This window comes from Ornithodoros turicata, chromosome 1, assembly GCF_037126465.1.
Source record: "Ornithodoros turicata isolate Travis chromosome 1, ASM3712646v1, whole genome shotgun sequence".
NCBI lineage: Eukaryota > Metazoa > Arthropoda > Arachnida > Ixodida > Argasidae > Ornithodoros > Ornithodoros turicata.
This window is the reverse complement of record NC_088201.1, coordinates 36,269,988-36,294,907: the sequence shown is the minus strand read 5'-3', so window position 1 is coordinate 36,294,907 and position 24,920 is coordinate 36,269,988. Positions and strand designations below refer to the sequence as shown.

General features: G+C 44.0%; 1 protein-coding gene and 1 long non-coding RNA gene across 4 annotated transcripts in view; one reads left to right on the top strand and one right to left on the bottom strand.

The window, feature by feature from the left end:
• LOC135378007 (uncharacterized) overlaps nucleotides 1-4,900 on the top strand; it is a 28,342-nt gene extending 23,442 nt beyond the window's left edge. The window contains exon 2 of the long non-coding RNA XR_010418236.1: nucleotides 4,542-4,900. This is a non-coding gene — a long non-coding RNA (uncharacterized LOC135378007). The remainder of the gene's footprint in view (nucleotides 1-4,541) is intronic.
• Nucleotides 1,542-24,920, bottom strand: part of LOC135378004 (twisted gastrulation protein homolog 1-A-like) — a 55,399-nt gene continuing 32,020 nt past the window's right edge. The window contains exons 1-5 of one of the 3 annotated variants that reach the window (XM_064610803.1): nucleotides 11,558-12,106; nucleotides 7,267-7,484; nucleotides 5,235-5,432; nucleotides 4,959-5,169; nucleotides 1,542-4,818 (exon numbers count right to left, since the gene is read on the bottom strand). In XM_064610803.1, coding sequence (XP_064466873.1) covers nucleotides 4,623-4,818; nucleotides 4,959-5,169; nucleotides 5,235-5,432; nucleotides 7,267-7,474 — 813 coding nt within the window. In that variant the 5' untranslated portion in view covers nucleotides 7,475-7,484; nucleotides 11,558-12,106 and the 3' untranslated portion in view covers nucleotides 1,542-4,622. Of the gene's footprint in view, nucleotides 4,819-4,958; nucleotides 5,170-5,234; nucleotides 5,433-7,266; nucleotides 7,485-11,175; nucleotides 11,304-11,557; nucleotides 12,107-24,920 lie in introns of those variants that run through there. The other 2 variants (XM_064610802.1, XM_064610804.1) reach the window with 2 other exon arrangements.

Genomic DNA, 24,920 nt, shown 5'->3' with positions numbered 1-24,920 from the left:
CACTCGGGCTGATGGTTGGCTCGGAGCGTGCTATGTGGTGTGGTGAATCGCCAAGCTCTCCCGATACGCGCCTCTACCAGTGGTTTATCCAGAATCGCGACCACGGGGGTTGTTGCAAAAGGGTATGGGTTTGGGGTCATTATTACTGTTGCGCTGTAACAGCATTACGTATCATAACCGACATGTGTTGAACGTTGAACAGAGAAAAAGGGTACAGCGAGCTGGTATATATTCGATGTACTACACTGTTAAAATAGAACTTCACCACATAGCACGCTCCTAGCCAACCACCATACCGAATGATATCATTCTGTGTCATGATTCGTTCAAAACAGGGGGAGGAGCCCATCTGGGACAAGCATAATGTGTCCCAGATAGGCGCCTCCTCCCATTTTCAGCAAATAAGGACACAGAATGATATCATTCGGAATCACGGTTGGCTAGGAGCGTGTTATGTGGTGAATTCTGTTTTAACATCGTAGGTATCATTTCCTTGCGCCTGAGTCCGGCCTGTTTTTATGTGTGTGTGGTCTCCCTCAGGACCAAGGAAATGTGACCTACATGTGTTTAAAGCTGAAATAACAAGCAAAGACCTCCGTGCAGGGGTTGCATTGGGAAAAAAAGAAGTGAGGGTGGTGTCGCCATTTGGAGGATGTCCGAATAAATCACTGCCTCTACGATTTCCGTGCCCTGCTCTGCCGTTGTCATCAGAGCTCAGGCTCTGATGACAGCTGAGGCTCCTCCTATTACATAACTTTCCCCTTGCTCTAACCAAAGTACATTGCATGTTTACGAGAAGTAGTAATAAATATTAAGTTAAACGCACAATTGAGTTCACTAACGAAATGAAGCACCACACGTACGTTTCCATCCGGCTTCCGTGTCGTTCGAAGGGGATCATCTTCGTTCGTCGTTTTGCCACTCATATGAGAGCACAAAAGCACACCTCGACTCTGGCACAGCTTTCTGCCGCGTTTGACCATTGCGACATTCAATAAATCCCCTTTATCACAAAGTCAACGGGACACAAAAAAAAAAAAAAAAAAAAGATCGATATGCGCCAGTTTGATAAAAGCTGTAGGGGGGAAAGAAAGAGAGAGAGGGGTGTGAGAGAGAGAAACAATGACAGTAGCTCCGAAACCGCAGTAAACTCCTCGGTAGCGTTAACACAAATATTCCAGCAAACAAACAAGCTTTAGGATGAGCACGTTGGCATCAGCCTTTTACTTTCGGTGTTAACAATCAAATGGAAAAACAAAAACAAAAATGTAAGCTGGGTTTGCCCTGTCGTACGAGCTCGTACACAGTGAAGTCCTCCGGCAGTATACTTCAGATAATCCGGTTCGAAACGCGTGCATTTCGGCCGGAACAGCGTGGAATTTCGAATAAAGCGATAATACGCGACATCGTTATAACGATGGTTTACCGTGGGCAAATATTGCACGAACTGCAGAAACAACTGCAGCTTGGGGGCTTGGGGCAGCTGCCCCTTATCTAGGGGATACCTTGTACAAGTCGCAGATCAGGTGCCACTGCTCAGCTTGTACTTAATAAGCTTTATTAATCATAATTTACACTGCTTACATTCTTGCAAAAATATGAGAAGTCGACTGCACAGCTGTGTTTGGATACACAGCATATCAACGTGAAAATCTTGAGGAACATCAAGGTTATTAATTATGGAGATCAAAATGCACAGGACAAAAGAAAGGCTCTGCATATTAGGAAAGGAAAATGCTGCTCAGAAATGGTTTAATAATCTATTGTGTACACAATGCAAATGTATAATGGAAATGACATGCCTCATAATGCAAATCGCAGGACTAGCACATTGATGTAGTACCGGTAATAGAAAAAAAATGACTCCGGTAATAAAGTACCGGTAAACAAAATAAAGAAAAACAACAGAAAAAGAGGGAGAGAATGAAGCACATAATAAACCTCTCAAATGAATGAATACAGTTCAGCCTTTCAAGTGTTGTAAACATTTTATGAAGATGAGACAATTAATTTACAATATTATGTCTAGGAAGCCACAGCAATGTACCTTTCATAGCTAGTGCAGTCCAAATAAACCTGCTCGATCTTCAAGACAGTCAGAATGTCCTATTGGGTTTTTGTAGAAAACTGTATGGGTGGCCTAGCCTCTTTGCCACCATAATACTCTCCACATGCAAACAGCACATTTTATTTTGACTTCAAAACAAACTAGATTTCCAGTGCTTGTGATAACCAGAACATGGGCACACATACGTAACATTGTTACTTATGTTCAAAAGGCAATCAGGTGGTCTCATTTGACGTTTTGCCTTCCCGCTTCCTCTGTGTTCTTTTTTTTATATATAAGCCTTGTCCAGCAAGAATTCAAATGACTGAAGGAAATATTAACTAAGCTGGGGGATTTCAGTTCAAAAGTTGTCTCAAAGCACTCTCAGGTGAGCCATATATATAGATACATAAAGAAGAAGAAGAAAAAAAAGGCTGGGGGGAACTCTTATCTTTATGATGGTGGAAGAGAGAACCAGATCTTTCACATTCCTTGCAAGGTACTTATCTCTTATGAAGTTTGCAGTTGGCACCCTGCATTTGAGGTACATGAACAAGAAACAAATAGATCTTGGTTCGGTGGACTTTGGCCAACAGAGGTGATGGGGTGCAGTGAGCTGCTTTGTGTACAGTCTTTTACAGGAAGTAAATCTTTGGGCGTCCGTTAGCCATCGGAGTGGCAGAAAATTGGATCGGAACTGAAGCGTATTAGCTTCAGAACATGACAGCACAACAAAATATGATGTAATTAAACTGGTCTTGCCACTTCTGGATATAGGTATGTGGGAACAACAAAATCTGCAAGTCCTTGAGAACACAGTGACATCTAGCCTTGTGGGTACACTGAATTTCTTGTACAAAACATTCATAAATAGAATAACCCTCTTTATGCAATAATTTCAAATACTGATGTAGTTTAGTCACAACTTGTCTCAAGAAGCGAAGCGTCTTTGGGGAGCTACGCAACCCATGGGCAGGCAAAACTATGGACTTTGGGAAATTTATGTGACCAGTGAACATAGAGAATCTTGACATTAGTATGGCTGTAGTTCAAATTTAGGTTGAGCTTTTGTTAGTTTATGATGCTGTGCAGAAGTGTTTAAAAAAAATTGTGCATTAAAGAAAAAACAATGTGTTATGTGCAATAATTAGAAAATACTGAGTATCACACAAATTAAATTAAGATTTATAGAAATCTGTATACTGGCACATGGCTAGTGATTTTTTGCTGATGGCACCCAAATTTTCAATATTGTAGGCTGGCACTGAAGATACTAGCTAGTTATTGATGCAAATGGCTATGATGCACCCTGAGTACAGGGTGATGCCCAGGCAGCAAGCCTTGAGCTGTTGCCCAATCAGGAAACAATAGAAATGACTGAAAAACAAAAACACGATTTGTCACATTTGATCACCCAACACTGGTGCATGGCACTTGGAAGTCCAGCTAGTAAAAAAAAAAAAAAAAAGACAAGATGACAACTTCCAAAAATATTAATTGATCAGCAGAGCATAGAGCATGTCCACAGAAAGCTCATTTTAAATAAATACTATGCAGTAATACAAATACTGCCTTGCATCCACTGATGAAGAGTGAATAGTTACCAATATCAGGTACATGCTTTTTTCCCACCCTCTCCTACATTGTGACACTTCCCAGCTTCATGTTAAAGTGCATGATACACCAACGAGACAAATATTTCAACAAAGACAATGAGCATTGTTCCAGTCAATGACTGAAGTACACTTAAATGCATTCAAAGTTGTATGTACAGGACAACACATTCAAAGGCAGCATACGACTTTTCACATGAAATGTGTGCTACACCTTTGTTGTAAGGGTAGGCAGTTAAACGTGTTGCTTGTTTTAATTACTGCATATTTACATAGTGACCAGAACATTATGAAGCATGATGTAGTACTTCTGAAGCAAGTTTGACTGCTTCTTGTTCTGTACATGAAAATTTTCCTCAAATGTACATTAGTATATACATGGCGAGATTACAAAAGCTAGCACATTAACATCATGGTGCCCTGCACACTGTTTGCTTGTATTCTACATTTTTCTAACAGACGTTTGCATGTACACCTTAACTGCAACATTTGCCTTTGTGTGCAGTAGGGTGGATAATATTCAACATTTTAACTGCCATTCCAAACATATACAGAGTCATAACTTACCACTCAGGCATAAGAAACAAAGTACCACTGAGATGCAACATTTTCAGTAACCTTATTTATGTGTTCGACACACAGGGGAGGTACTCTTGGGAAACTCTAGTTACAGGCACAGTCTTTTCGAATATATTAGGCTACTACATTACATTGGTGCAGCTAACTCAGGCAGGAACAAAAAGCTAGTGGCTGTTGGCTTCATCCTTGCTGCTCTGTGCACACGAGGTTGAAGGATGCAGGTGGTGCTTTGCACACAATAGGAAAGGTTCCTAAGTCCCTTTGTTTATGTACACTGACTATAGCACTCACTTTCTTCCCAGGATGTAATGATTGGCACGACGGACCAATGACGGCCTAGGAGCTAGCAGGGACTGCGGAGTGAACCTTGCTTAGGAACCACTTCATGTAGAGTCCTCAACAGGAGAGTCCACAGCATTTGCTTTGTCATCATCCTTTTCTTTACTGTGGCTACTGTAATACTTGTCGGAATAGTCAACATGATGGTAAGCATGTCGTTCAGGGTCATCGATAGGAAGTTCCTCATCGTGGTCTTGCTCAAAGTCAGTCAGCTCTTTAGGGTATGGGCACTGAAGACACCTTGTATAGAAAGATACTCCTAATTGTCACTACCTGATTGCAATGGACATAATTTACAATAAATAACTTCCTCAAAACAAAATATGTCCTTCCAACAACTTCCTTACATACTGAGCATATATTGTCCCTTTGCTACTCACCTGCTTTCATTTATTCCATAATTAAGACACATGCTGCCAACACACTGACAACACGAATCATGGAACCACCTGTAGCTTGACGCTCCCATCGAAAGACAGGACTCACGGCACTTGTTCAGTGACATGCACTGAGACATGAATGCCACAGTACAGTTGACTTGAACATCCACTTCCTCCTCACTTGACTGAGACACATTGCTATTTGACACCACTGTAAGTGAAGGAAACTGAAAATGTGATTTTTTTCTTCTTTTCCATCCTAAAGATTGTACATACCAGCTTTGAACTGGATGTCCTTTTCATGCACAGGACTGTACAGTGCAACTCTCACTGGAAAAGTATAGGATCGCCACCTAAGAGACCGATCAGCCTCCTCTGTAAGGAGGGCAAACAGTCCATGTGTTGGGTCAGGCAAATCTTCAATGTTCGATTTGCGACTTGGAGGTATGGTCTCGTTGGTCCTTGGACACATTTCTGAAAGTGATACCATGCCACAGGTTTATTACTCAGCTGGGTACCTACACTGGTTATGCCTAGTGCTAACAAGCAGGCATCCTGTGACAAATCAGCAGGACAACACTTTTAAATCAACTACTGCTGATAGGGGTTGTTAAAGAGTGACACATGCACACAACACGTCAAGTGTATTACAGAAAGGTGCCTGCAGCATGTTTCAGGATGAACTCCCACAACACTTACAGTAGTACCAGAGCTAAGTACCGTACAGTGGGAACCACCTATATGTGTGCCAGAACATTAGAACATCACAAAGAATCTCTAGCTTGTTGCACACGGTACCAGTCACTGTCATTCACCTCGTCTTGTGCATTTTTGCCCCAGCAGTGCATATGTATGTATAGCAACCATCCACACAGAGTCACAACGCAGTAACTGAAAACACCACACATGCCACTAATTACTAGTCTTACGGAAATTTTCAACCCCATATAACTAATAAGTGAGCGTTTGCGACTTGCAACCTATTAGTACTTGTAATATCCTCGTAATACGAACTGAGAAAGGCAGAGTCCCCATACCTCATTTCTAAATGCCGACAATGTAATTTTGGTGCCCCACAGTGGACCCAACATGAAAATTACATGCACTTGAGCCACACTGAAATTTTGGGAAATGGTGTTGGATGTGGTGGAACATTCACAAATAAAAACACTGTGAATGGGACAACCATCACATAGTGGTCAACAGTGCCAGTCGTATGTGCTGGTCAATGAATTTAGAAGACAGCTGGTTGATTCTCAAGAGTCTAGCTCTTTAAACCAAAGAACAAACAGAATTCTGCCGTTGGACTGGTCTCACTTTCACCAAAAGTATGGAGGCAACACTGATACAGGTGCACCCAAAATGCAATTGTTTGCACTGCCTTCCTATTGCACATTACTACTAGCATAATTTGATTGTTTCTATGTCCCACGCTGGCCATGCAATTCCCCCCCATGCAATTATTTGCTAACATCCAGTGGATTTCAACTGTTGCACAACACAGCAATGCAATGCTACGAGCTACAATCAGGCACAGCATCAGCCGCTGCTTTTCAAATCAACTGAGGAGGAGAAAATATATGTTTATTTACAAACTTTGCAGCCGGGTAACACCCATCAGAGATGTGCTGCTCCACTTCTTCAAAGCGTCTCAATGATGCGATGACTTTATAGGGCTAAACGCAGTATACACCCATCCGTAGCTTTTGAAGACCGTGTGACAGTGACCATGTGACCAAAAATTTTACTGCCAAAGATGGGCCTAGAATGCTACCACATTTAAACATGCTTGGCATAATGCCCAAAGATAAAGCTTTTCCTTTTTTTCCTCCTACTTTTCTTGACTGTTTAGTTAACTGTGTGGTGGATTTTGCCATAAAACTGATCCCCCATTTTTGCATTGCTCTGAAATTTGCTACCTTTGCAGAGACTGTTAAACTCAGCTGATACGAAAACATACACATCAACTGAGTTTAATGGCCTCTACAGCTGTAACACATTTCAAAGCACTGGAAGAATAAGCAGAGAAGTTAACCCTGAGGGTGAAGAAACAGTCAAAACGGGATGCCACAGTTGCCACAATGACGCACATTACCAATACCTTTTAGCTTCAACTTCCACCATCTGTGTGATGGAAACAAACAAATAAAAAAGAATACCTTGAAATTTTGTGTGTATTCAGACACTATTCAGCACAAAGCATGTGTAAAATTTAATGTCTGTGCATTTTCTAATTACTATCAACCACGTGTCTGAGCATTTTATAAGTCACCATCTTGCTCATTTGAAAAATATTTGTAGTTCTTACCAACACAAGAGCAGCACTCTGTGTACAAGTAGTCCAAGCAGTAGAAACAATCTTTGCTGCATGTGATGTTGAGCTTGTCACATTTGCACGACTGGGTGAGCATACATTTGCTCACTATGGAGCCGCAGATGGCTTCATTGCAGGCCATGCTTACACAAAGCATGCATGCCACGACCAGCAGTGTCGGGACTAATGCCCGTCCCATCATCGTATGTTAACTGCACAAAAATACACATAATGGGTCAGTTTCAGTGAGTTCAGTTTTTTTAGTCAGAGTTTTAATACATTTACTTCAATTTGTCTGAAAATACTAAAGAAGAAAATACACCTTGCACAATTTTGCAAACAATCATCTTTTACACATATTGCAATGTCTCTATCAAAGAGAAATGTCATGAGTGTGATTCTCTCTTTAACTGAAGGTGTACGCTGGCAGAGGCACTTCAAAGGTGGTAAAGCATGCTCCCCATATAGGGTGTTTTCACATGACGTCAAACAAACACGTTTGGCCGCCATGGTGGTGGTCACTTTTTCGGCGCAGCTGCCGAGATTATCTAGCATTTGCTCGAAAACGAAGCCTTGAATGGTGTTTTGAAATCCGGTCGCGTCCGTACCCTTCTTTTATCCCGAAGGCACTTCGTCATTGTCGTTCTCACATTTTCTTTTACGAAAACTATGGTTGTTGCATGGAAAAATAGTGCAATTTGTCATCTTTCAATGCCGCTAGCACGAAAAGTGACCACCAGTGGGAGGAGCTTACAAGCATGCCATGTCACAATGTGACGTAGGTGAAAATTCCCTACACATCTGTAACCTGATACCAATGAGGCTGGCATGTGTACCTATGATTAAAACTTTAAAATTTACAACATGACAGCAAAAAAGTAGTCCTTACAAAGTTTGGGCTACCTGTCACTTGGCAAAGTTTACTTCTAAGCTACCTATGCTGCAGCACTAGCATGCAAGTTTTTATTAGCCCCTCATTTTTTTTTTTTCTTCTGGGTTCCGTGTTAGTGCTGCGAAGCAACTGTGGCTATGAGTGGTGTACAGATGAGGATGGAGAGAGGACAGCAGGAAGGAGTGGGGGGAGAGTTAGGACGTGGTCTGGGCCAACTTCGCTGGGAACTGTGCCGACAAGTCCGCTGGACAACCCAGGGAAGACCTCGGGCAGCACAGCTGGTAGCAGGATTCGAACCCACAACCTCCCAGCCTTCAGCACGTCCTTGGCTACAACTAGAGTTCACGGTTTTCGGTGTTTATAATTTTTGAGACCTCCCGACACACTGCAAAAATGAACACCAAACCAAATTACAGTAGTACAAGATTGAATTGGCTCATATAAGATCATGAAATAACACGATAACTCATCTTTGTCACTGATCTTTGCCCTATCTCGTAATACCTCGGGAAAATATAAACACCGGAAACCCTAGCGGACGCTTTAACCCGCTCGGCCATGCCGCTGGTATATTTTCCCCTCAGTATAGCACCACATTGCGGAGGTCACTGTTTGCACCACATGTATAGGTGCCCAAAATTTGTTTGGATGTCTTAGGCCTCAATACAGACCAAAACTCAATAAAACCCAATGATACTCCAGTATCAGAATAGTAGGTGGTGTTTCCTTCTTTTCTCTGGCATGTTGTAGATTTTCAAATTTTAGTTGCTGATTTGTATGCTAACACTAAATACAATTGTAAAAGTACATATTTGCTTTACACAAACACATTCTTAACGGAAGTTTATCTGAAAAAATTATTTCCAGCCTTGAAGTGCACTACACAGTTAACAACTCCTTTGCTGGCAGCACTATCTGCATTGTTTGTGTTGCTGTTGTTATGAAATGCACTTATGTGAGGGTGCAATTTAACTTAATTCATTATGTTTCAAGGATATGTTTCCCACCTGGTTCCATCAAAAACTACAAAGAAAAAGTGTGTTATATGAAGTCACAGTAGCCATAGTTTTTTTCCTCCCAATTATGAAGTCATGTCAAATTATATATATATATATATACAACCATATATGGTAAGACCCAATGTACAAGATATTAATGACCAAAAAGTCCTAGACTGGAGTTTGACTGCCAGACAGTAGAAACAAAACAGCAAGTTCCGTGTGCAATGGGAAGTAAATAGTCAGGCACATGGTTATTACCCATAAGGAACACACAAACCACATAAAACTAATTTAAAACTGACTGTAATGCACAAGATTGCAGATTTGTGAGTGTACAATAAAATATCATGAATGTTGATGTATACAGAAAAGTTGGCAAATCTTGCAAGAAAACGGGAGAAGCAAATGCGTCTCCCAAGACTTTGCAGATCATGCCACAAGCTAAAGACGACCCACAGACTGAAACCAACATAGCAGTATGGAGAATCATATGTTGCTAATTCTTTAGTCATCCTAGTGTTTACATTGTAATCACTGCAGACAGACCCAAAACCATTGCAGCACATAAACCATTATGCACTTTCCTTATTTCAGTGTGTGTGTAGGTGTGTCTGTCACAATTTTGTTCTGCAAAAGGAGTGTGCTGTCCCACAAGTGCTAAAGTAGCAGACCAGCAACAATGCAAGAAATCACCATGGGCAAATCCTGTGGACAATTGCGCACATGGCAGTGGCATTTCAACATGGGAATGAGGGGCATTAGCCATTACCAGCATAAATCAATTTGAAAACCACTGACTTGCCAAGGTGAAATAAGAAGTGTGACAGGAGAACCCATGGGATGCTTCTGATAAATGACATACCTCCAGTTAAAGAGATACAGAGAGAAAAGAAGAAAAAAAAAAGAGAGAGAGAGAGAGAGAGAGAGAAAGAAACAGATACATGCAATATACATGCACATGAGTAGGAAATATTTACCTGCATGCAAACGCGCTGCTTTCTTATTCAAGTCTGAATTTATAAACGTTAGCATATGAAGGACACCTTTGAATTGCAAAAACCTTTAACCAACTGCAAGCGTGGATGACATATATATGCCTTTATTGCGAGGGATATGAATGGTACATGCTAACAAAAATGATTCACATCCTTGCAAGAGTCACATCTGAGCAACGGACATGTGCTATGCGTATCCCTATTTGTCACACGAACTTAGAATGATAATTAGTGTCAAATTTGTCGACCACCATGGCGTCTCGCCTGTCTCAGGAACCGCAATATCGAAAACAGCTGTGATATTACGACTCGTACTACCACCAAGTATTTATCTGACCTATACTAGCAACACATAACTTTGAGAGGAGCACGCCCTGCGCAGCCAGCACTTCGCGATACGCCATGCGCGTGCCGCCCAGAACACTTGTTGCGCGCAAACAAACGCGGGAGTTTCGGACCACGCACTCGAATTCCACATTTGCCAACCTCTGTACAGGTACCGGTGATATCTATAGCACACTTTTCATTCTGTAGCTGTATTGCAGAGCACGCTAAATTGTGAAAAAACAGTGAACAACACTGGTGTGTCAAAACTTTCGGTGCAAGCTAACGATACGTTGTTAACGGTAAGTTTCTACCAACTCACAAGGCCTTTTCACTTCGTTTCCAAGGTTACATCCAAATAAGCCTGCTCGTTACACCTGTGAAATGCCATACATGCGTACTACATTCAGTAGCTGCTACAAGAGTACGTATACACTATCGAGCAATTTTCTTGATGGCGCAGAGTTCAAACGAGAACTCCATAAAGCACTCTCCTTTAGTCGCATTTTCTTTGGTGCTACCGGCTATTGCAAACGGCATATGGTGCACAATACAGCAACCAAGCATGCACATGTAACACGCTTTGGTAACCACAGTAACAGTGAGGCAGCCACCCACAAACGGAAACTAGGTCGGCGTAATGGATGGATTCCTACACAACGTAAAGCACGACCAACTAAAGATAACTTACCACATGAGCGAAACGACGTGAGACCGACGCATAAGGATTGCTCTCAAGTACACGGATGCAAGACAACTAATTCCTTGGCCGCAGTACTATACGCGATGCTACGAAAAACGACGTAGTCACGCCATTGTTGCCAACGTTTCCGCGCTTCTCGGAGACGGAGCTGACATTCCTTACTCAGAATGACAGTTGCAAGAAGGAAGCTTTACGCACTAGGAAATACTAGATGCAGTGGATATATCGAAATTCATAGGTACAGATCACACTGGAAGAAACACAGAACTCGAGGATAACGATGCACTTGAAAAAGTCCCAAACGTGGCTCGGGACGTTTTCACGTGGTTGCTTCCCTAATTTATTTCTTTTTCTTTTGTGATGTTCTTACCTTTCAGAAAGCGCCTTTGACGCCTTCCGTGGAGCAGATCAGAGTGAAATTAATTTAATAATTTTGGAACAACTGTGCCTTCCGCTTTTGTGGCAATTACGTACTCTCCGTGGCAATGTCATTGTTATACGAAGGAAGAAACCAACGCGGACGCACGCACTCACACACATACACGCACGCACACACTTGTTTGAGCACGGTGGCTGGCAGGTCGTGGGACGAACACCCTTGAGCGAGGCTTGTGCGAGGCTTCTCCTCAGTGACACGAGGGAGCACTCCGGATGTGCGAACACGCAAAGCGCCCTTAAAAATGGAAAGTTGAGGCGTGCGGCAAGACGGCCCTAGAGCGACGTTCGTCCTCCATTCGAGTGCAGCTCGGCTGAAGCCACGCTGCGATGCACTATTGGGACGGCAAGCTGCGAATCCCGTTTCAAGGATGCTGTGCCAGTATGTTTTAGAAAATGGGGGAGGGAATATTTTCTGATGGGGGAAGACAAGTTACACAGCGACTCCCCCCTTTTGTGTGGACGAGTCCAAACAAGAAACCCTCAGGCAGTGCAGGTGCAGGATTCCTCGGCTCCCGCCCCCCTTCAGCTCCCCTTCTTCCGAAAGAACGCCCCCTCTTTCCTGACTTTTTTTTTTAATCTCTCTCTCTTTATCTACCTCTCGGTCCGTCTGCTTTTTCTACAGCACTCGGAGTGCCGGCTACCTGCCACCAGGGTGGTCGCTCGGCCAGCCGAAGCTACACTGACCGAGGAATGCGCGCAATAAAAAGGCAAAAAGCGGCACAGGTGTTGATTTCAAGGCGACTGTGAGTGACGAGGCGATGCTAGTGGGGGAGGGCAAACCAAGGTTCTTCACTTGGGCTGCTTTATCTTTTGACTTTTCGGCAGATTGCGCATTGCTGGCCATTCGAGCACCGGATGTGTGTGCCGGAAAAATGAAAGCCACCCACCACTACTTCGGTGGCCTCCATTACTATTGTTTCCCCCGATTTGTCGGCAAGGTAATGAACCGTTTTCATTGCTGCTTTGTACAGCCACCGGACGGCCGACAGTTTCACGGGATCGCTGTCCGTCCGCGGGAGAAAAATCATGCGGGTTCACGGCTCAATCGATGCGCTTGTTTTTCACGTTGCCTTTCATCTCTGAATACCTCGGTGCGATTATCGTACGACAAAACGACATTTGGATTCCCCGCTTCTTTTATTGCGGCGAATGAAACGCGAGCGCGAACACGCATTGTCCACATTCCTAGCTGCATTCCGTTGCCGTGCCAGTTGTAAAACGTTGCAGCTGGGTTATGCAAGCCGTGCAGCATTCCTGAAGGGACGGTCAGTATCGCGCACTGTTGTACACTGGAACCGGTGCATGATCGGCGAGTGAGGTTAGATTCCGTTCCTAGGTTGGTGGTCAATTCCTCCAAGCACGATGGTGAGTGCAGAGCGTAAGTTTATGGATGCGATTTGAACCGCGCCGGTGAACGGAAATGGATCTACCGTTTACTGCCTCTCTCTCTCTCTCGCTACGGCGCTTGAAGCAAATGGAGTATGCATGGAGTATGAAATGAGAGAAGGGTCTATCAGTTCACAGTATGTTAATCGTAACCAGGTGGTGGTGGTGATGATGTTACTGCTTTCTGTAGAACAGAACAGAAAACAGAACAAACAAAACAGAGCTTCCCCACACAACACGCTGAAGGCCAACCACTGCACAGAATATGATACCGTGATCACGCTAGACTTGTGGAAAGTGCGGGGCGTACGCCTTTTTGTTCTTTTTGACAATCAACATAACTGTATGAGTGTCACAGAAAGGCGTACGCTTCCCATCTTCGACAAATCAGAGGAGAGTAATGATATTCGTGATAATGGTCGGCCTAGAGCGTGTTATGCGGTCAAGTTCTGTTTTGATATGTGACTCTACACCGAGAAAACAGAACGTCCCCTCATAACACGTTGAAGGCCAACCATTGCATGGAATGATACCCTTATCGCTCCCGAGTTTGGGTAGGTCGCAGGGAGCACGCCTTTTTCTGACAATTAAGACGATTGCATAAGTGTCACAGAACGGCGTACGCTTCCGATTTTCAATAAATCAGGAAAGAAAGCCGCTTTCTAGGGTCGTGTTACGTGGTGAAGTTCTTTTCTTGGAGTATACTATTCTATTCTATTCCTATCTTCGCTGAGTGTACACGCTTAAAAATGAACCTCACCGCATAGCACGCTCCTAGCCAACTATCATCTCGAATGACATCATTCTCTCCCCTGATTTGCTGGAAACGGGAGGCGTACGCCATTTTTGTGACAATTATGAACTGCATATGTGTCGAAAAAAATGCGTACGCCTCTCTTTTTCAACAAATCACCCCAGGGAATTACAGCTCCAGAGCATCCCCTATAAGAGTTTATTATAGCAACGCAGAAATGTCCGCCATTCTCCCTTCTTGCCGTTCACAAAACGAAAAGCGAATTTCAGTGTCATCATCAAAAAGCTACAGGAAATTATATTCTATTTCCATTCAGTCAAAACGTCACCTAACGATACGCCCACAATAATGCAGCCATATTAACAGTGAACGATTATAATCAGTGTGTACGGTGGTGGGCGTGTCTTGCGGCCGCGTGGAGTTATTTGCAGCTGTTGACAGTGCGCGCGCGAAGTGCTGTGTGGCGTTATCTGTTACACGAGAACCATAAACTGTGAAGGGATTGTGAGAGGTGATGGTGTTGAAGTTCCCCGTGATATCAAGCTCAACTGTATAGCGGTATACCGGTACTCAAGCGGTATCCCATACGCGATTAAACAAGATAACTGAGGTGCTTATTTACTTTACCCTGTTATGTTCCAATATTTTTAATATCATTTAATATGAATCGATATTAGGTATATTTTCAATATCAGTGTTACACATGTGGCTGTTATCACGAATGTTACATAAATATGACTTCATTGTGCTTTCACCGCCTCGGAAAAAGGAAAGAAAATTGATAGCCAATTGTGTGGGTTGCGTAGAATACCAATGCTACGACACTACGCAGCGAAAAACAAAACCAAAGGCGGTAATCGTTCAAGTGAAATGCCAGTGCGCTGAAACTACGAAGTCCTCTCTTTCCCTGCTTTCGCCCGCATAGTGGCCTACCATCGGTCGAAAAGAGCCCGACACACCTCGACTGTTGTGGCTGTCGGATGCGGGTTATGTCTGTTAATGCCGCAGGTGGATGTAGATATCCCACCTGCAAATGCGGGTCATATGCAAATTTCAAAACGGAAAAAGAGAGGGAAAATAATAGTCGCGCTAATGACTGATGTTACATTCACTATATAGCTTATATAGTGACTGTAACTGAAGTTATATCCAACTATAGTGAGACGACGAACTGCACCTTTAATACAGAACACGCTGAAGGCCAATCATTGCACAGAATGATACCGTTACCACTCGTGATTGGTGGAAAGTGCGGGCGTACGCTCTTTTTTTTTTTCTTTTTTTTTTTCGAAATTAGCATAACTGCACAAGTGTCGCAAAAAGGCGTAGCCTTCCGTTTTCAACAAATCATGAAAGAAAACGACGCCATTCAGGATGACGGTTGGCGAGGGGCCTGTTATGCGGTGAAGTTCTACTCCAAGAACATGTATGAAAATTATGCATTTAATGTTTAGCGCGTAAGTTATATTAATTAAATTGGAGTGAATTCTCTTTGCAAAGACTGCGGGAGGTGAGAAGTTCTAACAACACAGGGATCTGAAGAGCACATGAATTGACATTCAAATATTTCACGGATTTCCCCACGAATTACTTTTCTGGTAATCATATACAGAGTCAGGAGAGACTGGCCAAGAAACCAAATGGGTGGTGCACTCTAAAAACAGAGCTTCATTGCATAGCACGCTCCTAGCCAACCATCATCGCGAATGACAACGTCCTCTTCCCTGATTTGATGAAAACGGGGGGCGTACGCCATTTTTGTGGCAATTCTAAACTGCATAATACCACAAAAATGGCGTACGCCCCCCCCCCCCCAACCCGTTTTCGGCAAATTAGGGAAGAGAACGATGTTACTTTGTATTTCTTTACCACATCACCATCCATCGTGAAAATCCAATACAAATATCGACAGGCAAAAATGCATCGAAACCCGGACATTATCAATGGAACAATACATAAAGACATTGAGATCGAATCAATATCCAGGGTAACCTAAAGAATTAATTAAAACTCAACAAAACTGAACATCAAAATTTCAAGAGACTCGGCTCGTTGGTACTTTAGATTCATGGTGTACAAGTGCATACGAAGAAACAAGAACACAAACAGCAGACGCGGACACGCACTTCGCAAGTGCGTGTCCGCTTTTGTTGTTTGTGTCCTTCTTTCTTCGTTTGCACTGGTACATCATGAAACCGAACAGTTACTATCAAAAACTAATAAAAATCACAAAACTAACAATCCGACCAAAGAAAATCGGCATCAAGAAAATATAGAAGAGTGCAAAATTTGAAAGTAAACCATGAACAAATCAGAACCGACGAAAACACTCCTAGTGTAATGCCCCGCAGGAGACCAAATTGAGGGTATGTAACAAACGTGGAAATGCATTGGTACCAGTTACGTACCAAAGTCAATGCTTCTGGTTATTACTTGGATTAAGGTGTGTGGGAAAGCCTGTACTCTCAAAGTGTATCCTTCGGTACCTTTCATATTTTGGCTTTCACAAAGTACCATAATGCGTTTCACAGTTGCAGTCTTTACCTTACGTTTACCTTGAACTTTACCTTACCATGTACTTTACCTTACGTTTGCACGGCTGTCTAGTCTTCGGAATTCGCACCAATTGAACATTGTCCCTATGCGTTCACGTATAGATGTTTTTAAGTCTAGTTTTTTCCCTCATACAGTTGATGAATGGAATAGGTTACCTGGTGCTATAAGGGAGTTACCTGTGAATAACTTTTGTAACCAAGTATGCCTGCTCCAGCTATAGCCTCACAGAGGCTGCAGTATATGAAATAAATAAATAAACAGTTGCAGTCAGGGGGTAACAGTGTTTTAATCGAAAGGGCTTTCGTCGGAACTGTCTACAAAAAGGGCCTGCTTTTAAGGTGAACGTTGACAGTGGCCATGACAACGCAGATGAAGAGCGGATGCGGTAAGGAAATACCAGAGGGCCGTGTCTCCGTAATAGGCCCATATCATGAACATTCATCTATGCTGACATGTAGTATGTCACCAGCTGGCGTTGCTCAGTGGTTAGCGTGCTGGCCATGTCACGTCGAGACACGTACCCGGATTCGAATCCCGGTGCTGCCTGGGGTTTTTCCTGGCTTTTCCTCAGACGCTTTCAGACATATGTTGGCACAATTCCCTTAGAAGTCGGCCCACGACGCACATTCCCCAGAGCGTTAGTCGTGACGTTGCCCACCTCTGTGAGTCCGACAACGGCGAGTTCTTTCACCGCCACCACCACATGTAATATGTCGAGTCGTCCTCAATGGTTGAGCGCTTTTGAATCTGAATTTCGTACCCATCGTTCGCAAGAGGCCAGAAGAAGAATTCTCGGCCTCGGCCCACCTCTCCTGGAGCTATCTCGTGTTGGATCACAGCTTCCCTCATGGGTCGTTGCGGCGGCGGCGGCGGCTTAGCTGACGCATCCCCTGGGATATGCCACTCGTTTGAGGAATTTCCCAACCTTTTACGCCGGAATAGACGCCCAAGGGTCTTTGAGAGTTTGGATAATCTTTGCGGAATCTCAACATCCACAAATTGAGACGTTATCTTGACATTCTTGGAGTGAAGAGGATGTGTAGCACCCACGTTGCTTCGTTTGACTAATGACACTGTCGGAATGTTGGTTCCCACTTGTTGACGTACGGCAAGGTTCGCTAGCGTGCCATTGACTGGAAGGCTTCGCCAAACCGCTTATGCACTGGCCACATCGACGCACCTGGAGCTTGTTTGTCAAAGCCACATGCACAGAGCTCTTACGGCTTTCATTTCTGCCATGTATAAAAGGAAAGGGAGCAAAAGGTTGGAGATATTCTCGATAACGTAAAACTCTTATTGTTGTTCGCGAGTGCTTAATTTTCGCGAAATTTAAGCGCACGCTAAAATGTCTACCACGACTGGTCACTTGGGAAAACCATGCTAGAATAATAAATTTGACCTTCACAGATGGTTGTGCAGTGAACTGCTAAGCACACTTGAACTGCGCTTCTATCAAATGTGCTACGGACAATTTTCGGGCTCATCACGAAGTAAGCCAATTACGTCACGAATTCTAGCACCCAGAATTCGCGAATTTTAGTGGCCGCGAATATGTGCCCTGTGCCAGATTCGCGAAAAATTGAGGTCGCGAAATGAAGAGGGTTTTACAGTACTCCGCTGGCCCGTCAATAAGAACTAGACGGCTGGTCAGAGGACAGTTGAAAGACACCACGCACTAAAAGCAGTCACGTCGTATTCATAATTTTGTTCGGACTATATTTGTGATAGAAAATACGTCGCTTCTGCAAATTAGGGACCATATTCCACCTAATTTGAGCATAACTTTGACTGCAGCCGATATCTCTATCTACTGCGGCCTCCAAGGAATGTATAAGTGCGCCGTTGGTGACAGCGCTGTCACATCGAAGAACCCAGACTGCGTGGGTCGCCTTGCACGTCCTATCAGGACGAGAAAACTTTGGAGTAAGTTACCGAGCGTCATAGAACATGAAACTCTTTCACTACTCTCGATTAGATAACGCGGCTTCTTTCATTCGGTCCTTTCCATCGAGCAAAAGTTGACTGCGTCAGTGTTCACAGCGGGAGCAAAACAAACGAAAGCAGAGACTGAGACCATTTATTCACGTTTCGACGGATATTGCGAAAACATAAGGACAGTCAAGTATGAGAAACGACGCTTCTGTAAAAAAAAACAAAAAAAAAACAGATAATTTGCGAAACAAGGAAACACCGAACGTTCTTCTGCGTAGTTCCCGAAATCCGATCTGTACCGGAGGCTGGTAATGGACGTTATTTCAACGTGTTCGCGTAAATTAGCGCTTGAACTTAGTCGCAAGGTATAGTTACACTCCGTTTTTCTTAGAAACGTTAGACATGTCTTTGCATAATGACCATTTGCTTTACGTCGTCTTGTTATACATTTGGCACGACAAGTTAGCAGATCTTGCTGGTGATATGCAATGCAAGACTGTATACATAGATAAGCAGTTTGTCCAACACACTTGGAAGCCACTACTGTATTCTTTATATTCTTTTTGTTGCACCCCCAAGGCCCTAGCTAAGGGTATTGTTCTTAGGCATTAAGTGATTCGAACGGAAAGGCGTCGGCACCATTATTCCTTCCTTCTATAGCAAAAAAAAAAAGAAGGAGGAGGAGGGAGAGAGAAAGGTAATATAATGGCAAATTAAACTGCAAATGCTTCAGCTGGACCAAATTGGACGATTTAGGCGAGGCTTTAGTGTAAGCCAATGTTTAGTGCGTTCACATTTACGTATAGTAGAATTTTTTTTCTGCGTTGTTGTCGCCGCTAACATTACAGACTATTCACGTTATACACTACCTTCGTTGAATGTCTCAGAGAAACTTACACAAACCACATAAATCGTCATAAAACACTAAGCTGATCATATTGCTTTCGTTGAAGATCTCGACAGGGGTGGAACAATCTGATCCACGAACTCCGAAATTGACGCACGGCCTGCACACCTGTATGCTGTTCTCGCCGGAAAGGTCGCGTGTTTCTCAGAATCAATAGGAATAATGAAGACTCTCCCTCTCATATGTCATCGCTCGGGGCGGCAATGTGCTCAGGAGTCTGCATCCCATTAACAAAACGTCACGCATAAGCCTTCCACGAGCTTTCACAAAATTAAGAGGTGCTGAACCACGTAAAAGTACAAAACATAAGGGGTACGGAGAAAATGAAGTTGTTCTTTATCTGGCACGACAGTTAGCACAGCACAAACTGCTCCGCGTTCATTCCTTTAGTCAGAGTCCTTACAAAGAACTGGTCGACATGAGGTAAGCAAAAAAAAGCGCGGAATTCAGAAAAGGAGAAGAACGCATTCATATAACCGGTTTAAATAGTTTTTTAGAACCCTTGTTGCCGCATGGACTGCACAGAACATCTGTTCCGCTGATCGAGAGAAAGCCTTTAAAAATTCGCTCTCTATTTCTCACTTACACGTGCGATAAGCACATTCCTCTGTAATATAATATACAGGGTGCATAACTAACATGCACGAAGATTTAAAAAAGGTAAACCTTGCGTGACTGTTTTTCCGCGTTCGGACGTAAAAAAAATAAAAAAAAAGTAAAAAAAAAGAAAAGCACGTGACAACGCGTCATGCAATTGTCCCGTGATATTTTTATTGTATTTCGCAGGCTTTCTTACATAACAAACAAACAAACACGCAAAGCATACCTTGTTGGAGACAGCTCGGTCGGGTGGTTTTCAAGGCACTCTACAACATTCCAATTGATACCTCGATGCTTACACCGATATTTTAAAAGTTAGCTAATTAATTTTATCTAATTAATTAGGTACAACGAAAAATACTACACTCTCAAAACATAACTTCACCACATAGCACGGTGAAGGCATTGCACACAATGATACCGCTATCGCTCCTGGTTTGTGGAAAGCGCGGGGCATACGCCTTTTTGTGACACTTAACATAACTGCATACGTGTTACAAAAAGGCGTACGCTTCCCGTTTTTAACCAATCAGGGGGCAGACGATGTCATTCGGGATGGTGGTTGGCTAAGAGCGTGCTATGCGGTGAAGTTCATTTCTAAGAGTGTATAGCTGAGGGGCAGGTCCGGGACTTTTCTGAGGGGGGTCCAGCTTTGGACAGCATACATGCACTACCTCGGTCAATAGTCAATTGAAGCAGTATGTGAAGACAGAGATTGAGAAGTGGGTGAGGTCATCCGCCCCCCCCCCCCCTTTCTATATCCGCGCCTGGTGTGGCTTCTTTCCTCGATGTAGCACTAAATGGAACGCCATAGATGGCATTGTTCGTGAGTTGCCTCCTGTTCAGCTCTTTATTTTCCAAATAAAGAACATCACTCAATAAATGATTACAGGGTTGATTTCAATCGCGTGGAGCGCACCGTTTTTTGTTATTGCTTTTCCTTTTCTTTATTATTATTATTTTTTTAATCTCAAAATGCAGCGACTCCCATTCCGAAAGGCCGAGCCACACGAATAATCACGTGACTTTTAAGGTACTCAGCGAAGACTGCGTGCCTGAAGGAAATAAAGTGGCCGTCCTTCGCTTTCACGAGGCACGACACGAGAACGAAGGGTTTGGTTTCTTCTGCAGCCCTCTCCTACGGAGCCGCCGCTCAGAATATCGGCGCGCCAAGCAGTCTGCTCAGACGGGGAACGACGACATCTCTGGGATTCCTAGCGACGTCGCCGGTTCACGAGCAATGTATTACTTGCACGGCCGCCACATTGAAATGCAGGAAAGCGAAGCATTACAAAGACTGAGGGGGGCACGTAACGACTTGGCATGAACTGCTTTCGTTTCACAAGGTCACTGCGAGAGATCGTGTCTCAAAAATGGGCAGCTAAAACCTTTGACCTGTACGATACGATCATGACGCTGAAATGGGGGAAAGCTTGCTAGTCGAGTACGTGAATCTATATTGCTTTTAGCGAATACGTAACCACGTCCAAATATAATAAGACAGACAAGTACAGAGCTCGCTGCTTGAGGTTTTTTTCGTGAACGTGCTCTTGCAGAGTCGCAGCAAAAACCTCGCTCTTTTACGCGTTGATATATGCGTGCGTAAGGAAGGAAGGAAGGCTACGTCTGGGGGCGCGGAGAGCGAGGGGAAGAATGTGTAATTTAAATTTCTTTATGGCATGATAGCGCCGCGGAGCAACTGTGGCTATGAGCGGCGTACAGACGTGGACAGATGGAGAGCGGACAGCAGGATGGTGTGGGAGACGGGGGAGGGGGGTTAATATGCGCCTCGGGCTGACTTCAGGGAAAACGGTGCCGACATCCGCCAGGAAAGACTGCCGGAAAACCCAGGAAAACCTTAGAATGCATAGACGATGGTCGGATTCGAACCTACCACCTCCCAGTCTACAGCACGACCTTGTAGCGCCGACGGTTTTATGCACTCGGCCATGCCGCAAGTTTACTTGAATGTGCGTAATGCAATATTCTTCCGTGGTGGTGGTGATGGTGAAAGGGCTTGCCGTTGTCGGCCTCACAGAGTTGGGCAACGTCACGACTAATGCTCTGGGGAAATGTGCGTCCTGGGCCGACATATGTCTGAAAGCGTCTGAGGAAAACCCAGGAAAAACCCCAGACAGCACAGCCTGCACCGGATTCGAACCGGGGTACCTCCCAGTCTCGACGTGAAATATTCTTCCGCGCGGACTCCGCTGCCTCCGTTTCGTCAAATAGGGCGCGTCAAGTCTTTTTCTTTTTTTACACTTCGTCCTCTATTGCCCCATCATAACGTCGATTACTCTACGCACGAATACTGTCGTATGTGCCTTTCGTGCTCATAATTCCTAAACTATGTGACGCGATCAATTGCTCTGATTGAGCAGTTGGCGGTGACCAAGTGGTCTTGTTGCAGAAGACAAAGAGGAGGACCTCTCACGCTACCACCAGGCGCTGATCTAGGGGGGGGGGGGTGTCCAGGGGTACGGACCCCCCTCAATTCCAGACCTGAACATAGGGTTCAGTGTACCAATGCCAGCATGCACGTGGCACTTGTCCACAGCGGACCCCCCCCTCCCCCCCTCGGGAAAATCCTAGATCCGCCCCTAGCTACCACCAAGAGTAGGTACGCGGGCTGCCAGATTCCAAAACACTGCCCAGTAGAACAGATCGCGATTTGGCTGTAGTCCTGGCGGATAAAAACTGGTTGGTCTGCGCAACATACGTTACCAGTGGCTACACCAAGACGCCTATTTCTTATAGCAGGTGCAGCATTCCACGTGGTTTAAATATCCACGGAGGGAAGATTGCAGACATCCAGGTATACGAAATAACGCTGGCTTTATGCTCCAACCTGATGCTGCGAACCCTGTTGAAATCACAGCGTTGACTGTGTGGTGCGTGGTGTATGTACTTCCTAACGAATGCACAATGCGCGATGATTGATGTTAGGTGTGCGAATTTCTGAAGGTGCATTTTCGCGGGGAGCGTTCTTTATAATAGGATATATAATATATATATATAATAGGATGGATATATTTCGAAAGATATTCGCTGCAATGTTACGCGAAACTGCGCATCGTGCAATTAAACAACTTATCACGTTGTACTTGGAATACGCATATTTAGGATCTGACTTTATCGGGTTAATTGCTTTCATATGAAGTATAGCGCTCAATAGACAAGGACAAACACGCACGGTTAGCGTCCTTGTCTATTGAGCGCTACTTAATCTGCAGTATGTATACCAACGAGCCCAGTCAGATATTTTAAGATTAAATGCTTTCCCCAGATTCGGGAGGAGCAGCTGTATTGGTGTCTGTAATTCGGGGTGCTATTGATACATTCGGGTGTTCGCGGGTTATTTTTGTTCTTTCCGTCCAGCAAGCGGCCCGCAGTTAAAGGTGCACGTATTGGTCAAACCTACACACCTCGCGATTTATAGCACCACATCTTCTAACACCAAGTGTGCTTCACATATAGTTTATTGTCGAGCTAAAATAATATTTACACCAGACATGCGTGTCAATGTGACGCATGATGCGTGAGTAGAATCCAGGAAGAAACCGGGTTTAACACAAATTGGTCCGCGACTGATTCGAGGGGGAGGGGGGCTCAGACTCTATAAACATATTGCATAATGAACTGTTTTGATAGCGAGCGGCCTCGCGGACGAACTGTAATCAACTTGGGCAATGTAATCATAATCACGTCACCAATCCTTCACAAGGAGGTAGAGGCCACAATTGATGGCGGGGAGCAGTTCCACGTCATCATCCTTTCTCTCTCTGTATGTGTCTTCGTATTAGCCGTCCACTATTATTGTTGGCACGTCAAGCACGCGACACGCAACTGGGTGGGCTATCAGAACCAAGAAATAAGAGCCAATTACAATCACACACTAGGATAAGGTAATTCTTGTAACGACATAATGTCTTAATTGCGCGTTCATCGATTATCTGTTTGCAGCTGCTGTGGTGGCGTGATGCCTTTCGTCGAGCTATAAGCTGGTTACATCGTGTCAGTTATATCATGAATACATTTCTGGTTGTAAACATTTCCTGCATATATCTGACTGTGTGGTTATTTCATCAAACCTGTACACTAAAGAACAGCCCCACGCATGAATGCAGCAGTATGGGAAGAAGACAAACAATTCTTGGCTTCGGTTCAAGGGGAAAGAAAAAGGAGTCTGAAAATTCAAGAGACGTTTTATACCATCTTGGTTCTGTAGCAATGATGCTTTCGTATCACGCAGAGGGCGTATGTAAGGCATTTTTATTTCCCGATTAATAGTGGTATACCATAAGATTGATTTCTTCGTTGTCGTGAAAAGGAAAGGGGTGTCCTTTTCACAGCTACGTTTAGCCATTACCGCCACGTGCTAGCCGCTCTCTAGTTGCGTGTCACACGTTAAATTCGGTGGTCTGTCAGTATCGTTCGCTGGAATTTCGTCAACAATTACGTTCAGTTTTATTAAGCGATCAACGGGTTATGCCGTAAAACATAAAAGAAGCAGCGATGACCAATAACGGCTGTTTGCACCAAAGTAGTAGTAAATAAAGGCAACACGACAATCCAGCATGCAACGTGTCCACTCGAAGTAATATATCATGAGCTGTTTACACGATACGCAGTTTCGCGTAACATTCAAACAAATACATTCCGGAACATATGCATCTCTTCAATTAACACTTTCGGCGAAACTGCGCTTTCAGAACTTCGCACACCTAAAATAGCGTGCATTACAGACGCTCTTTTGACATAATCACGCTGCTTGGTCTCACGTTGCCACATCGTCAATGCTCTCAGCAGACCGTCGGAACGTAAAACTAAAGACACACGAGGTATCGCTGGCTAACAAGATGCCTGCATTCTTTGGACACTCGAAACCACGCAGAAGGGAGTATACATACAGGACAAAATAAGCGTTCTGGCGTAGCCATGGTAACGTAAGTTGCCGTGCCGCTCGGTTATCATCAGCCAGGAGAGAAAGCGCTATCTGTTGTACTGGGTAGCATTTTGTAATCATGAATCCGGGTTCCTCGGCATTCTGTGCATCGCAGCCTTGTCACGGCGCTTATGAGAAACATATCCCACCAACTGGGTGGTCCATCACACATTGCAAGGGTGAAGGCTCCAAGGGTCGAGTTACATGCCGCAAGT